The sequence below is a fragment of the Drosophila albomicans genome, chromosome 3 (assembly GCF_009650485.2).
Source record: "Drosophila albomicans strain 15112-1751.03 chromosome 3, ASM965048v2, whole genome shotgun sequence".
NCBI lineage: Eukaryota > Metazoa > Arthropoda > Insecta > Diptera > Drosophilidae > Drosophila > Drosophila albomicans.
Window position 1 is genome coordinate 5528696 of NC_047629.2, and position 15535 is coordinate 5544230.

The window sequence follows — 15535 nt, forward strand, 5'->3', positions numbered from 1 at the left end:
CACACATACAACCACACACACGCACACACACTGAAACGCCCTCATATGATTGAGTAGCACATTAAGAGTCAACACGCATAAGAGCAACCAACATGCTAGACTTCATCGTCGACGTTTTGAAGAGTGTGGCAGCTGCAGCTGCAGCTGGAGGAGTTGCAGCATCAGGTACCCGGTGCTTGTCTGCAACAATGGCACAACAAAATTCCAGTCTGTCTGCATATTTGAGACTTTGATCATTTGAAACGTTGCAACGTTACTGCCAGACAGTAGAAAAATGCATGAGCCAAGCGACTTTCCCTCCCCTCCCCCACACACTGCATCGAGCGTATCATATGCTAATGCCAATTCCCCCTCATTCCGATAAGTGTGTGTGTGTGTGTGTCCATGTCTGAGCGTTATTATGTGGCTACTCAGCAAACCCCTAACAAAGTCTGACTTTTGCTTCAGCTTCAACAATCTAATCATCATCATCAATAACACTAGTCAACACAAGTCAACTTTTGGCAACATCAATTCTGCATTTTATAGAGTTTTTGTGTCGCAAGGAAAAAATCGTTCCTATAAACATTTTTAAAATTTAAAATCCAATAAATAGATTCACAGTTTTTGTGTAAAATTTAATTAATATGTCAAGATATTTTTGGAATCATTATTGGAAATTTTATGGTAATAAGTAATGTAATGTAAATCATATTTGGGATTAATAAGTTTGATGACATTTCCTTAAAACTCTAATTTAAAACTATAATACTTGTGGCTATATGATTACTAAAGAAAATAAGCAAATTTATAGGCAAATATATAGAATATAAATTGTTTTTATTCGTTTAGGTTCCACATCCGAAACACATTTTGTGTTCGGTGAAACGGCTTTTGACTGCTGCCCAGAAGAATTGAACCTCGGATTATCATGCTAACAATTCTTCTAAGATTTTACAAAATTTAAAATTTTGTTTTATTGGGTATCAACGTAATTACGTTTGTGTACAATTATATCACAAGTCGCAATAAGCCTTCAGGTTTCCAAAATCAACCATTCATGCAGTAAGGTAGTAAGAGCACTATCTTAATAAAATTTGTTTTGGATTATGTTTTATACAAATTTAATGAATTTCAGTGAAATTTAAAAAGATTTGAGTTAGTAATTTTTTTTAACTCTTAAATTTTGTGATAGTAGCTCAATGTATAGTAGGCTATGGTTGATAGTTCAGACAGCTCCAAAAATTTAAAATTTTCAGATCTCGTATTTGATATTAGTTCTTATTTATTTTGTAAGCACCCAATTTGATTAGAATTTTGAGTCCTCGCAATGGCAATACAAATCTTGTTAATCAGTGTTGTCCACGCTTTCGCTCAGTCGTCCATATTCAGCACAACATATTGACCAACGCTTTGGGTATGCTTAACTCTTTCCCATTCTGTCATATTTGATAAATTTATGCACATTATTTGTCCTGCTGCATGTCGCGTTGATTTTCTCCCTTTCAATCCCTTTCATTCACATTTCGATATGTCATTTGCATGCAAACTAACTGCGCTTCAGCTTCAGTTACAGCTTTATCTTTTCCCTTTTGATATTGATGTTTTGCATTGCATTGGCATTCGGTATGAACATGAGGATGGTTTAATTTCGTCTGTCAAGAGTAAGATATCAAATGATCAAGAACACACCATATGCTAGATGAATGGCACAACTTAAATCAATACAAATATAGCATATGATAGGTAATCTTTTTTAAATTAGTAATATATAGTTAGAGTAGTTAGTAACATATAAGTATATATCGATTAATGAGTTTTGACTTCACATCTGGAATGACAACTAAAGTATTCAGTGCTTCAATTTTGAGCCTTTCGCAACACGTTTTTTGATTTACAAATTCATGAATATAAATTGCTATTCAAATGATATTTAGAGTTATCAAATATGCAAATTTCACGCAATTTTATTACTACGCTGATACATAGTAACGTTAATAATGTTCACAATAAAAACTATTATTAATAAGAGCGGAAATGTGACATAGTGAAGTGAACTCATTGAGATACAATGTGGCCATTGCTTTTATAATTTATCAATACTAAGAATTTCAAACTAATTTTTGAAAAAATTATAAAATAATCAAATTTTTAGCTAAATTAAATCTGAATTCAACTTTTTACATATATTTCATTTATTTTACATAATTTTGAATGGGCATAAGGACTGTAAATTGAATGCACTGCCCGTTTACAACATTTTAAAGTAACATTAAACAAATGTTTACTCGAGTCATCTGATGCACACGAATAACGCGTTGCATAGTGCGAAGAAAATAAACAAATGCATAAGTATTCCTTTTCAATGACAAAACTTTAAAAAGCTGTTCGAATTTTTAATAAGTAAGAAAGCTACATTCAAGGGTTCTCGAATGTGAGATACTTTCTACTCATTCCCAATATTCTAGTTATATACCAAATTAATATACACACAGACGGACAGACGGACATAGCTAGATCGTCTCGGTTGTTGACGCTGATGAAGAATATATATACTTTATAGGTACAAAATTAGAATAACCATCTATCCTTCGATTATAAGATGCAATTTAAAACAGATTTATTCCACTGTGCATCTACAAGCTCCCGAGGTTTATTTTTAAAATTAACCTAAAATGCTACAGTAAAAGAATTTGTGGTTGCTCTAAATCAATTTTGTTCGGTAGTATTACTTGTCAATTTATTAAGTTTCTACCACAGGTAGCTGACATAGGAAATCTATGACGCGTTCTTCTAACAAACTAAAATACTCTTGATTGGCACAAAAATGCCAACTGATAAATGCAAGCTCAACTTTTTCGATAATTGTTGCTAATTCTTCTGAATGTGTGTGGGTGTGAGGCAAGTTGAGAAGAGCAGCAGAAGTTTGCTACGCGTGTGTCAATTGTGCAACAGCTGCGGGCAAAAGTTTCACAAATAATAAAGTTTTTAATTATAAGCAATGCCCCGCAAAAAAGTTAATTTTCTTCAGTTGATCGCAATCAAGTTGAAAGACGACTTTTGCAGTAAAAGCAGCCACAATCGAATGAAGACTGTGGCAACTTGAAGCACTGTGTGCGTGTTGCCCTCTGGCGTGTGAGTGTGCGTGCCACTTTGACTGACTTCTGCATATCTAGCTATATACATATAAGCATATAGTATATGCGAGTGTGTGGAAGTCAATGAAATTAGTGCTGGCAGGCACAAACGGGGGTCAGATCCCAGACTTAAACCGGAACTGTTGGGGGAGTCTCGTTGTCTTTTCGACATTTACATTTGCCTGCAGCTATGCTTCCCTTCTGTCGAAGTGTTTCATTGCTGCGGCAAAACTTGTTGGCTTGCCTGCTGATTATCAAAAAGGCAGCAAACTTAAATACTTTGTGGTAGCAGAGAGGACTTTATTCTTCAATTACGCTGGTCATTTCCATTAGCATAGTTTGTAGCAAATAAAGTTTTTACTACAATTTTTTGGAAATTTGATTATATTTTTACGGTGTCCACGTATCTATGGTTTTAATAACTATTGCTATTCTTATTCGTTTGGCTTTTCAAGAATCTTCTCTGTGTTTTCTATAGTCCAGTCGATCCACTTTTCCCACTTGGTTTTCCACTTTTGCATCGCGTTTGCCTTCTCTTCATCAGATAGCGCGCTGTGCCTAATTGAGTTTTTGGCAGTGCGCTTTAGAAACTTTAAATCGGCATTCCTGGGCTGTAATAGATATTGTAGAGAATGTTATGAAAATATAATTTATATTATATATTATATTATCTCACCGCAATGCCTAGGAAAGCCATGTAGAAGTCGTGAGATAAAGGTTTTGTGCGCCAAAAAGAAGGATTACCCGAGGACAGCACAAATGGAATGTCATTGGCAATCAGCGTGGCAGCTGGATGATTTCGATAATCAGCCCCCAGCTGCAGCACCTGATTGCAAATGGGACAAACCTCAATGGCAATGCCAAAACGCTTGGCCAATTGCATCACAAGCGGATGCTTCGTTATTGCATAGGCGTGCCCAATGCGTCGAGTACCAAGAAGAACTGCGTCTATCAGATTCTCGTCCAGCGGAGAGCCATACAAATTGGTTTGACCGGCATGGAAATAGAATTCAATGTGCGGTGGCATTTTCAGCAACTCATTAACGAACATTTTCAGGGGATATTTCATTGTCTCCTGACCGACCAGATCGAAACCGATTAATAAGTTCGGGAACTCTTTCTGTAAGAAGGATTTCAATTATTTAAATTTACATTCAAATTTTTCAAAACTCACATTCAATTTGGTGCATGCCTTTACATGACCCTTAATTTTGTCGGGTGTTGTGTGCCGAAGTGGCGAATAAATGATTTTCGAATCTATGAAGTCTGGATTATCAGCCTTGAAGTTCTTGAGCTCATCATTGTACACCTGGAGGGTTTCCTTAGCTGGCAGTCTTTCACCTCCCAGACAGTAAAGACGTTTCAGCAGTGAACGAACTTCAACATACTGCACTCCATCCTCGTTGAACTCCTTGAGAGCATTATAATAGTATTCACCCCAAATCGGATAGTAATTGAGTATTCCGTCGATCAATGCGAATATACCCATCATGTGGTCCCAAGCCTTGTCATTCGATTGTATTTTTGATAATGGATACATGCTGAAGAGCATTTTCAGCTTCTTGCGCACATTCTCCTCACCTCGACGATCTCGAATCTCGTCCATAGTCTCCCATTTGCCGCCCTCGTGTAGCATTTTCTTGGGCTTATCCTTGGAGAAGAGAAACTGAACTATCTTACATCCATCATTCACAGTGCACGCCCAGAGATGCTTCCGATAGGTCAAATCGATAAGGAAATTGGTGCTGCACATCGAAAAGTCATGTGTCTTTAGGGCACCGCCTTTCGGCATTTTCCGAAGCAGCTGGAACAGCGGCGACTTCTCAATGTCGTTTAGTCTCTTAAAAATATGATAGCCTGGCACAAACTGATTGGGATCCTCGACTCCTCGGTTGTATTCGTCCATCTTGAGGCACATTATTGTGTCATTTACTTTGATCTCCTTATCTGTCAACTGAATATCATTACCGAGAATGGCGCCCTGTTCGAATTTGCAGATTATTTCGCGAAGTTTCCTGTAAGAATCTGGAGAACAATTTCGTAGATTTGTGGGTCCAAAAAATTTGGCTATTTGAGGAAGCATTTTAAAACAAACCGGAAATTTATACTGGGAATATATAAAATATTTTTCAATGATTTGCGATCTACTTTACATTTCTAGATTAAACGTTGCTTATGGTTATCACTTTCTCTAAGTTTGTTTGCTGTTATTGCGAGCTAATCTCAATCTGATCTCTTAGTCTGGCTCACACCTCCTTGGTAACAAGTACTTGCGTAAGTGTTTTTAGCAGCATTACATTACTTACTCACAGAGCTCTTCCCCATCATCATCTCATCACAGATTGAGAGTCTCTATTCAGCATATATGGTAGCTAAGTCCACCCACAGCTGCAACCTTTGCAAACAGAAACAGCTACAATTGCCCAGGGCCATGAAACTTTTCAAGTGTTAACGAGTTTTGTTGCACACATGTGTCGATTGCATACATAGTGCACTTAACTTGAAAACTTGCACGACATTCAAGCAACAAAAGTAACAACAATAAAATAGCAAAAACAAAAACAAATACGAAAACAACTACAACGGCAAGAATTTGCAGAGAGAGAATTTGATTTCGTGTAAAAACAATTTGCATCTTAATTGTGGCCCTTGCAAGAAGCGAGCAAACAGCTTAGGGCCAGAGACAGACATGCCTATAATTCAACTTAGGCAAGAGTTGAAGGTGTTCGAAAGTCACTTTCTAACCTTCAACTAAAACTGACATTAAACTCAATTCAACACAATGAGTTAGTATTTAGGCTTCTTAATGTCTGAAATAATTAACATGTCTTAAACTGATTTACTTTACATTTTGTTGAAGTTTTGAAGATTTGTGAAGCCATCCCAAACTGTGCCAAAATACGAACTCTATTCTCACTTATTCATGCAAAATGTGGGACGTACCTTTAATACTTTGAAAATGCTTTTATATAATTTTCAAATTGATGTTGCATTTCAAACCATTTCTAGCTCTCGCACATGTTTTCTGTTTTACGATGCTAAAATCCCTGGTTGCTTGCTCTTTCAGTGCGCCCTTCGTCCTTCGCCTCTCGCCCTTTTTCGCTCGTGGCATCGTTACATATCATTTTTTTGTCTGTTACAAATTATGCTCATATAAATTTTTATAAAACATTTCTGGCGTTGCCATTTTATTTTATGTTTCTTTTTGTTACAACTGCGAACCATACACTCATACACATTCGTGCACACACACATATACTTAGACATTCTTGCCAACTGCCTTACAATTTGCTGCGCACAAAAGTAGGCTACAAAATGGGGCGCGAAGCGGAACGCGTTTTGTGTCTGCAGCAAAAATGAAAAGCAATTCACACTTGAAAAGTTTCAACATGCGTTTTTAACTCTCACACAAAGCAGAGACCCAACTATTTTATTATTTTTTTTTTTGTATACTTTGTTTAAATTTTAGCTATGATGTCAGCATCAACCCTTAGCTGACAATAGAGGCAAGGGAATAGAAGCATTTGCAAAAAGAATATTTCGTAAATATGTTTGAAGTCAAAGTAGAGTATTTGAATTATTTTTCTTTTCTCATTATTGCAATGTAACTTTCCGTTTATTTATCTACATGCTGAAGCCCATTGTTAATAATTGTAAATGGACATTGATTGACAGTTGAATGAAATCGGATAACGTAGCAATAAATTCCTAAACGAGACAGTTAAATTATGTTATATAGATGATGTATGGAAAATCTATGTGTACGGATTTCATATTTGCATGATGAGACCGGGAAAAACGTGAGCGTATTCCTAGGGTTCATTATTGCTTATATTTGGCGTGTTAATGCGTGTGAATATGAAGCTGAATGTTGCCCTACAAAACCAAAAGCAAAAGCAGCTGCAAAATTGAGGCGCCCATTGCCATTTGTGCGCACATAATGTTAGGTCGGAGACGAAGCGACCATAAAAAAGGGTTCGCACTTGGAATTTGTCTAACCATTGTACCATGTGGGTGTGGATGTGAGTGTGAGTGTGTTTATGCCAGTTTATTGTGGCACTTTAGATGCCTTTTGCCAGTTTATTTTTGAGGGCAAGCTAACTAATTTAATATGCATAAATGCTAGCACATGTTTCATAAATGGCATTTTAAAGCCGCACGAAATGGGTTTATTATGTAGGCGGCTCACTTTCCCTCACATTGCGCATACAATATGAATTTCTATTAATGCTTTTTACGCTGACTTTTTCATGTCTATATATGCAATAGATTCGTATACTTTGCTGCATATACATATGAACATCCTTACATTTGTATTCGTATTTATGGTATGCCTGTAACTGTTGCATACTTTCGTGCGCTCTTAAAATTAAACTCGATTTTAATGGCATAATTAAAGTGAAGGAAGTTCTATGAGAATTCTACAAATGTTGTGAAATGCTCCGCAACTTCCCGTTATGTCAGTTTGGCCAAAATGAGCGACAGTTAGACGCGCTGCAGACAACAGCTGTTTAAACTCTTTAGAGCACAATATGTGTGTGCAGTTGCCACAACCGCGCGGCAGTTTACCCCGACCCCGTATCCCTCCTGTCCCGAAGCCTTTATGACTGTAGCTTAAATTGAAACAATAGCTACCCCCAGCTGGCTGTGTTCGTTAGCTTGTTAAGCTTGCGGCTGGCATTTTTATCTGCCTTTCGCTTTGTCTGACTCTGTCGCATTGTCATTTGCACAATAGCCACCAAATGCTTTGCTTCTGCTCACACAGAAGTATTGTCACACACACACACATACACCAACACACACAAACACAGTGTTTGATTACAAATTTTTGCGTTTTGTCAAATTGATTTGTCTACAGTCAGCACGTAGACAGCTACCTCATGCCGGCTTCCTCTGCTCCATCTCCGTTTGATTCTCCCTCCTCCTGTCAGCTGTAACCAATTTACATTTTGACGCGTTTTGCGCTTTGAATTGCGCGGCACGTTTGTTGCCTATTTGAATTACGAGTATGTCAATAGAATCGCTCCCAATTCGGCCTCTTTCCATGGCCATCTCAAATAAATGTCAATAAACATCTCAGCCAGTTTCAACAGTAAATGCTTTAAGGCCTACAACTTGACAGCACAGACATTGAAATCTTATTAAAATTGCCTCACACTTTGTCATGTCTTTAATTTGACTGCTGCGCAATTTATTGTTTTGTTGTTTTAGTTATTGTAAATGTTGCTATTCAAAAATGCTGAGAGACAAGTTTAAAGTGCTCTACTAAAATATATCCACATGTTATAAGCTTAGTATATCATTACTTCTATGCGTCTTCAATTCACTTAGCCCCAAAGTATCAAACAATATATTACGAGCTGTTTTTGTTAGACATGATTTATTTTTAAAATTTGATCAGCGTGCAACACAAAAGTAAACAACTTTTATAAATACGTTCGCTTTCATAGTCCCTAATGTATTATGTCTAGACAAACGGCCTTAACTGACAATTTTGAAAAGCGTTTGTATTTATGGATTTTCTTCTTCGCCATGTAATATATATATTTATTATATATATTTATAATTTATTCATTTAGTTGTATAATATATTAAAATTGGCCGTAGCTATACGGGAGTTACTTTACAGCACAATATTTAATGTGGTTGCCTTGTTTGAAGATTATTAAAACAACATTTTTGATGAGTGAATTAGTGAAGTTAATAACATTTAGTTTATAATTATTATGTGTTCATTAATCCAGTATATAATCCTGGCTTATTATCAACTATCTGTCACGCTATGAATTTTTTAAACTGCAATTGACATTCCTTAAAGCGTACTTTATTGTTGATCACTCGTTGGTTATCATGCTGGAAAATGTTCGGAACAACATTTTGATATTACTTTCCGTTGTATTTGTTTGTTTTGCTGTTATTGGTAGTGATTAGTGTACACTGCGATACACCAACAACTGCATATGGAAGTCGTGCTTATGGTTCACAGCGGGAACGAGCCATTTTAGCCATTGTTCTCAGAAATAATTATTGTTTTTTTTTTTTTTGTTTTTAGTGCTCTGGGCATGTTTACAGCACTTTGTGGGGCTTGTTTTTAAACAATATGGTTGCCATTTGAGTAGCCATATACGAATAGCGGCAATAAAAAGAAATTATAAAATAATATTAAAAACAACTACGGAAAAGCTGGCAGGCATTTAGCGCAGCACCCAACATAAAAGTGTGTTCCAAAGAAAATAACTGAATGTAAAAACATATCGTAGAGACGAACCATTGGAAAGTGGTGTTTTACGTTAATGGTTATATGCGTTTGCTCTGCACTGAATACTCGATGTACGAAGTTGCAGTCTGAATTGGCTCTTTAAAGTTAAGCGAGTTTCGCAGCGCCAGAAAGAAAAACTGCAAGTAACAGCAACAACGTCATAAAATTTGCTCTTTTTTGAGTTGATATTACTTTAAAAGACTACAATTAAATTAATTTAAATTAAATATCCGTTAGATAAGTACAATTTCCAATTATAAAGGCGAATGAATTCAGTTAAGGTGTGAATAGCTATGAAAATTAAAAAAAATTGACTGAGAAATTCAGAAATATGAGTAAATAAATGAGTACTAAGGAAAAAATATTGAAATTTTATTATTTTAATTTTTACAGATGAAATGTGAAAAAATATAGAAAATAACACCGCATACTACATTTTAAATGAGAAATATGAATGAACTTATAATATTAATACCAAATACATGTTTAAATTTAGTTTTCATTTCATCAAATTAAATTTGAAATAAAGCAAGGTAATGTTTTAAGTAAAATTGCACAAAAGCTTTTGGCTAACATACCTGTGGGTCGGAAATATCTAGATGTGTTTTTTTCGAATATACATATTTTTTGAATATGTTTACTGCCCACCCTTTAGTAGATCGTAAAGCCTCATTTTGCTTTTAGAGGTGGCTCATGTGAAATACCCAGAACAAGCCAGTTGGCTTCGCTGGGGGCGAGAACAGACAGCAAACATGTTGAAAAAAGTTTTATAATAAAATTATTTGTTTGGGCCAAAATAGAGAACTTTTCAGCCATACATTTCATTTGTGCGAAATGTCACTCTGGGGCATACTTTTGCCAAACAACTGAACAACCGAGAAAAGCAACAACAATAACAACAAGGACAAATGTTTGGCAAATTTACAGAATAGCTATATACCTACATACATATATGGTAGGACTGAAAGCAGAAGGACTTTAGCTTCGCCTCCAATCCCGTCTCCGTCTGCGTGTCCATGTCAATGGCACTGACAATTAAATGCGCCCTGTGAAAGTGTGTGCAGTTTGCAGGATAAACATTTGCATTTAAATAAATATAAAAATGCAGTGCATTTTTGTTGGCGCTTTTCATTAGCCAAGTCCTCGCTCTCCTCGGCTCCCCGACGTGCAGTCTGGCGCCCAAAGTGACTTTCAATGTAAACGTCAGCGCTTTGTGCTGTTGACATTTGTGCGCCCAGACGAGAAGCAAGAGCTATAGCAGTATCACAGAGAAAGAGAGAGAGAGAGAGAGAGATGTAGGGGCTAAGGCAGCAACACGACTAAGAGCAGAACGATGACGGCAACAATTTACGATAAACATCTCAGCGGCATGCAAATCCCTTTTTGGAACGCCACCAGGCACAGGAGAGTACTTCAGCTCTACTTGGAAGAGTCAGGGACAAAACAAAGTGCACAGCTGCTGATGGGAGTGCGGGTGGCGACGAGGATCCTATTCGATTTGAGTGGCAACTAGGAATTAACCAACCCAGTCGCCTCAGCTCGAGACTCAACATCAACTTCAAATTCCACTTTACTTTACGTTAAAGATGTAGCAATTTTAAATTTATGAAAAAAAAGGAATTACAATCACAAAAATAAAATCTGATGATCCTTTGAAGTGTCTGCAATGAGAGAAGTGCTCTTCTTTCACAATTTTGAATGATTAGAGTCTGTTAGAAACTCGAATATTATACAACAACATGACAACACTTTAATAAAGCTAATTAGCTTTAGGTAAAGAAAAAGTAAATTGTAAATTGTCTAAGAGATATCGGCTTTTAATTTTAAATAATTGGGAAACATTGCGATAACATACTAAAATATACTGAAGACTGTATTTGATATATTTAAATACTGCTACATTCAATAAATACTAAATTATACCAGATTATGAATCAAAGCGATTAAGATCCCACAGCAGCAGAGGTTTTATGTTTTATTTTTCAAACAATTTATAATGATTACGGAGTCTGGGAAAAGTAAAAATATTTCTGATTCAAGTCGAACCGTCGGAATTTTTACGATTTTATGAACTAGGCTTGCTTGAGCTACCATATTCGGCGATAATAATAAGTATTTCCGGCAGGTGTGTAGGTTTGTATAACTAATTATTGGTATGAAATATTCTTAATATATATTATTTGAACAATATTAATTTTCATTTAATGAATTCATTTATAAAACGTATTTGAATAATATCTAGAAATTTGACAAATTGCTCTGAAAATTTTGTTTATAGTTAATTTTGCGATTTGAAAACATAGCCGAAAGTTCAGTAATTATAATCGATTTTTTCACATGTAGGTCAGAAACGAAAAAATTATCTAAAATAAATCTGTGAAATATGGAAGAAGATATTAACGAACACTTCAGACGTACAAGTAGTGCTTACATTTTAGATGATCCCCTGTCAACGTTTGGTTCTCCAAAAGTTCCAGACCTCACAGAGGCTGGGTTTCATTTCACACTCACAAGCAGTCACGGGGGGCTGTAGGGGAAACTTCTTACATTCTGAGAAGCTAAGATACTGTGTCTTGCGCTTGACACAGCATAATGGCATTCGTCCACGTGGACATCTGACATCGGCTCGACTCGTTCGACACTTGGGCGAACGGAGCTTACAACATGGCCAAGGCATTGTTCTGGGCGGAAAAAGTCTTGGTGGTGGGGCGCGATCACTTTTTGGTAGTTCACAATCTTCTGGTTCACAAGCCGTGCAAAGTTGACCTCTAAAAACTTTTGGATCACGTCGCTCGCGCACCGGATATATCTTATGAACTTTGGGCATTATTTGCGGTGATGGCTTAAACTCACACCAGGTTTTTTGATAGTTCCGATTTTCCTTATCACTTGGCTCGTAAGCTTTTGCATCAAGTGGTAATGGACACGGCTCCGGTATGCAAGGATCGGGCTTTATTTCCTGATAGGCCAGGCATTTGTACTCGGATCGTCGTACCCTCAAATAGCAGGAAGTCTTTTTTCTCTGAGCACGACGAATCCGTTGTAGCCTCTCCTTGAATGATTCTTTTGATTGAACAAACCTCGAGACATTAGTGCTGTATTGCATTAACAAACTGCACCCAAGGTTCAAGTTTTTGGAGCACCAATTTTGAGGAATATACCGGAAGCTGTTAAAAAACTTATTCATATTAATAACAATTATAATTTTGAAGCGCCTTTGCCGAAATGTTGAATGTTGAGAATCTGTACATAGAATGCTCAACATTCTACCCCAGATTTGACTGCTCTGACAGCCAAAGAAAAGATTTAGTGTTAAGTATGTAGTCTGTAACAAATCATATAATTATATTTTTTGCAAATACTGGAGTAACTATGAAGTGAACTATGAAGTCGAGGTATTTGGACACGTTGTCAAAACAGCCTTTAAACCCATCCCTGTAAGCAGATCTGCGATCCCTACTGACTACTATTTTAAATTTAATACACATTAAAGTAATCAAACTATTGTAAAAAATCAGAAAGTATTTGTGCAATCTTAGGCTGTAGAATTCACAACAACCATTTTCTTAATTATTTCTAATACATTTTTCTTTTTAACAAATCTCTTTTTCTAGTCTGATTTCAAATTGTAAACTTCAAAAGTTTAGGACTCTTTCCTTAAGTGTTAAAAATAGAATGAGTTATATTGAATTTTATTGAAAATTTTATTCGCTTTCCAAGAAAAATTAGTTCACAAATTAATGCCTTGAAATAATTCGGAAGCAAGCATCTTTCCACTAATTACGTCACCTGCAGTAATTAATCTTACATTAGCATTACATTAACATCTTAATTCTACGTGCTTACTTTTTATAAAATTTAGTTTAGACCGCTCATGCAATTTAGGTTTAGTCATAAGCGTATCTCCAAAACAGAAACACTAGGAAACATCACAGTCTCTGGAGCGTCAGACTCCTTGGCTATGTCTCGCTTTGAAGATACGCCAGACTTCACAAATACTAATTTTCTTATGACACTCAGTTACTGGTTCCTTGTTTAGTTCAACGTTTTGGCATTCAGAGAAACTGGGATAACGCGTTAACTGACGCTTAGCGCTGGTATCTTTCTTTTGATTAATCTTGCACTTTGACACCTTCCTTGCCTTGGGGCACTCGCAGAGCGGATTTTGAATGCAGCGACTCTCCGATATGGGCGGTCCTGGTTTCAAGGGTCGGCATTGCAATGGGTGCATTGTGCTCCATCCTTTCGAAGGAGCAGGCGCATTGCAGATTGTCTTTCGTCTAGGACGTCGAACTATTTCAGGCGCAGATATATTACACACACGCTTGGGAACCTTTTCCATGACGCAGTCCACCCAGTATTTCTTGTATTCCTTATCAAGAGTCTTGCTTGGCTTGTAGAGAGTGGAATCCAGACGAGGTTCATTGAAACACGGTCCCATGCATTCTGGTTTATAGGGCGGATTGCAGCGCATATAAACACCTAAAGAGCGCTCCGTTGTTAGCTCTTCATCAGTCTTGCATGGATCGGGTTTCTTAAAATATGCCGGTGGAATAACCAATGGCATTCTGCATTTCTTTTTCTCCTCTGTATTGGCTTTTCGGCATTTCCCTGAGTCACTTGTGTAACGCACAAAAGGCGGACGTTTACCATTCGTTGACTTCCTCTGCAACTGAATCGCTTGCAATAGTAATTTGGGGCACTTCATAGGCTTTGTCACCCGCGTTGCCATAATTAATTTTGAAGCCTTCCAAAACTTAAAAAAATTTTCACCTTTACGCAAAACCGAAAAGTAGACTGATGAAATTAGACTCGATACGAATTAAACTCATTGGAACGTATGTTGACAATTTTTCCCAAGCAAGCTGTTAAATTCGATTCTATAATACATATATAGTATAGAAACTGGATAAGAATATATTAGAAAGAAAATAAACTTATGTGTTTCCTATTCCATATTTATATGCACAAGTGGAAATCTTTAAATGTGACTGCTAAAAATCTGAATTAAATAAAATTTTATTTGATGCTTTGGGAAGAACATATTATTTAAGGGCTGACCTTTAATGTGCAGTAACCTCGCTTGCAATCATATTCTCTGCTTGCAAGCAAAAATCTGAAAGTGTGGCAAAAGTTTCGTCATGTAACAAACAAAATGCAATAATTAATTAGTGTGAGCATTTGACCATCCTTCGTTTTCATGTTCAGCTGCCACTTCAGGGGCAACTGAGGTCAAGAGCTTGTGTGCAATGCTGATGTTCAGTTTTTCCAACAACTCTATCCAAAATTGTGTTTTACAAAAAAAGTTGTTTTCCTTTCTATCACGATGTTTGTTATTCCCTGTACAAATCAAAAGTTGGCAAAAAGGAATCACATTATTCGGTAATCTATGATATTTGTATATTATTCTTAAACTAAGTGTGAAGTTTTTTAATATTTCTGGAATATTTAAACAAAATTTTCAAAAATTAAATTGCTTATTTGAAATGGTCAGAGGATATCTCGAAGTCTGGCCTTTTCGATGAGAGCGGTCTTACATGATTTTTACTTTTACAGCCACTGCATTTTTTTTTTGGGTCCGCCAATTGGGGCCTTCGGTTTTGGCAGCTGCTTGAAATCGAAACGGCCAAAAGATTGTGCCGCCAAATTGTTAACAGCAATTGACCCAATTTTATGGGCCTGCACTCATGCATATTTCGGGTAGTTTGCTGGACTTTTCGAAGGTTGAAGTTAAAAAGCTGTGCACAAATTCGGCGTAAAAGCGAAAACTGGCCGAGCCCGTTAACTGTTCGAGCGCTGCCAACAACGTTATTTGAATTTTTTTACACTTTTCTGCTGTTGGCCTTACTTCGTTTACCATCACGTGCCATGCAAACCAAAAAAACGCAAGAGTTTTTTTTTTCTGATTCGCAATATATTTATATGCGTTCCTGTTTTATTAGTGTTACGAGGAACAACATTGCCTAACATTTTGCCTGCGGGCCTTTCAAACAAACAAATATAGAAATTGCAAAATATTTTGTTATAATTTTGCTTACAAAATCACATCCGATAACAAACTGGGAAGTTTCTCATAAAAACTGAACTGATACCAAGAGGTATCTTAAACAAAAATCCTTTATCATTTCAACACAGATTACAATATCTTAATATTTAAATA

At 36.5% G+C, this 15535-nt stretch overlaps 3 protein-coding genes across 3 annotated transcripts; all 3 read right to left on the reverse strand.

The window, feature by feature from the left end:
• Window positions 1-3398: 3398 nt before the first annotated feature.
• On the reverse strand, window positions 3399-5273 carry LOC117571230 (adenosine deaminase 2). Its single transcript, XM_034253278.2, has 3 exons — window positions 4291-5273; window positions 3793-4236; window positions 3399-3727 (listed from the first exon to the last, which is right to left on the reverse strand). Exons 1-3 carry the CDS (start codon window positions 5197-5199, stop codon window positions 3551-3553), a joined length of 1530 nt encoding a protein of 509 aa, XP_034109169.1. The 5' UTR covers window positions 5200-5273; the 3' UTR covers window positions 3399-3550.
• A 6276-nt stretch (window positions 5274-11549) lies between these two features.
• On the reverse strand, window positions 11550-12636 carry LOC117568324 (uncharacterized). Its single transcript, XM_034248905.2, has 2 exons — window positions 11807-12636; window positions 11550-11749 (listed from the first exon to the last, which is right to left on the reverse strand). The coding sequence occupies exon 1, from the start codon at window positions 12560-12562 to the stop codon at window positions 11825-11827; it is 738 nt and encodes a 245-aa protein (XP_034104796.2). The 5' UTR covers window positions 12563-12636; the 3' UTR covers window positions 11550-11749; window positions 11807-11824.
• A 415-nt stretch (window positions 12637-13051) lies between these two features.
• Window positions 13052-14183, reverse strand: LOC117568140 (uncharacterized). The gene is made up of 2 exons (XM_034248547.2): window positions 13222-14183; window positions 13052-13164 (listed from the first exon to the last, which is right to left on the reverse strand). Exon 1 carries the CDS (start codon window positions 14105-14107, stop codon window positions 13322-13324), a length of 786 nt encoding a protein of 261 aa, XP_034104438.1. The 5' UTR covers window positions 14108-14183; the 3' UTR covers window positions 13052-13164; window positions 13222-13321.
• Between the last annotated feature and the right edge of the window lie 1352 nt (window positions 14184-15535).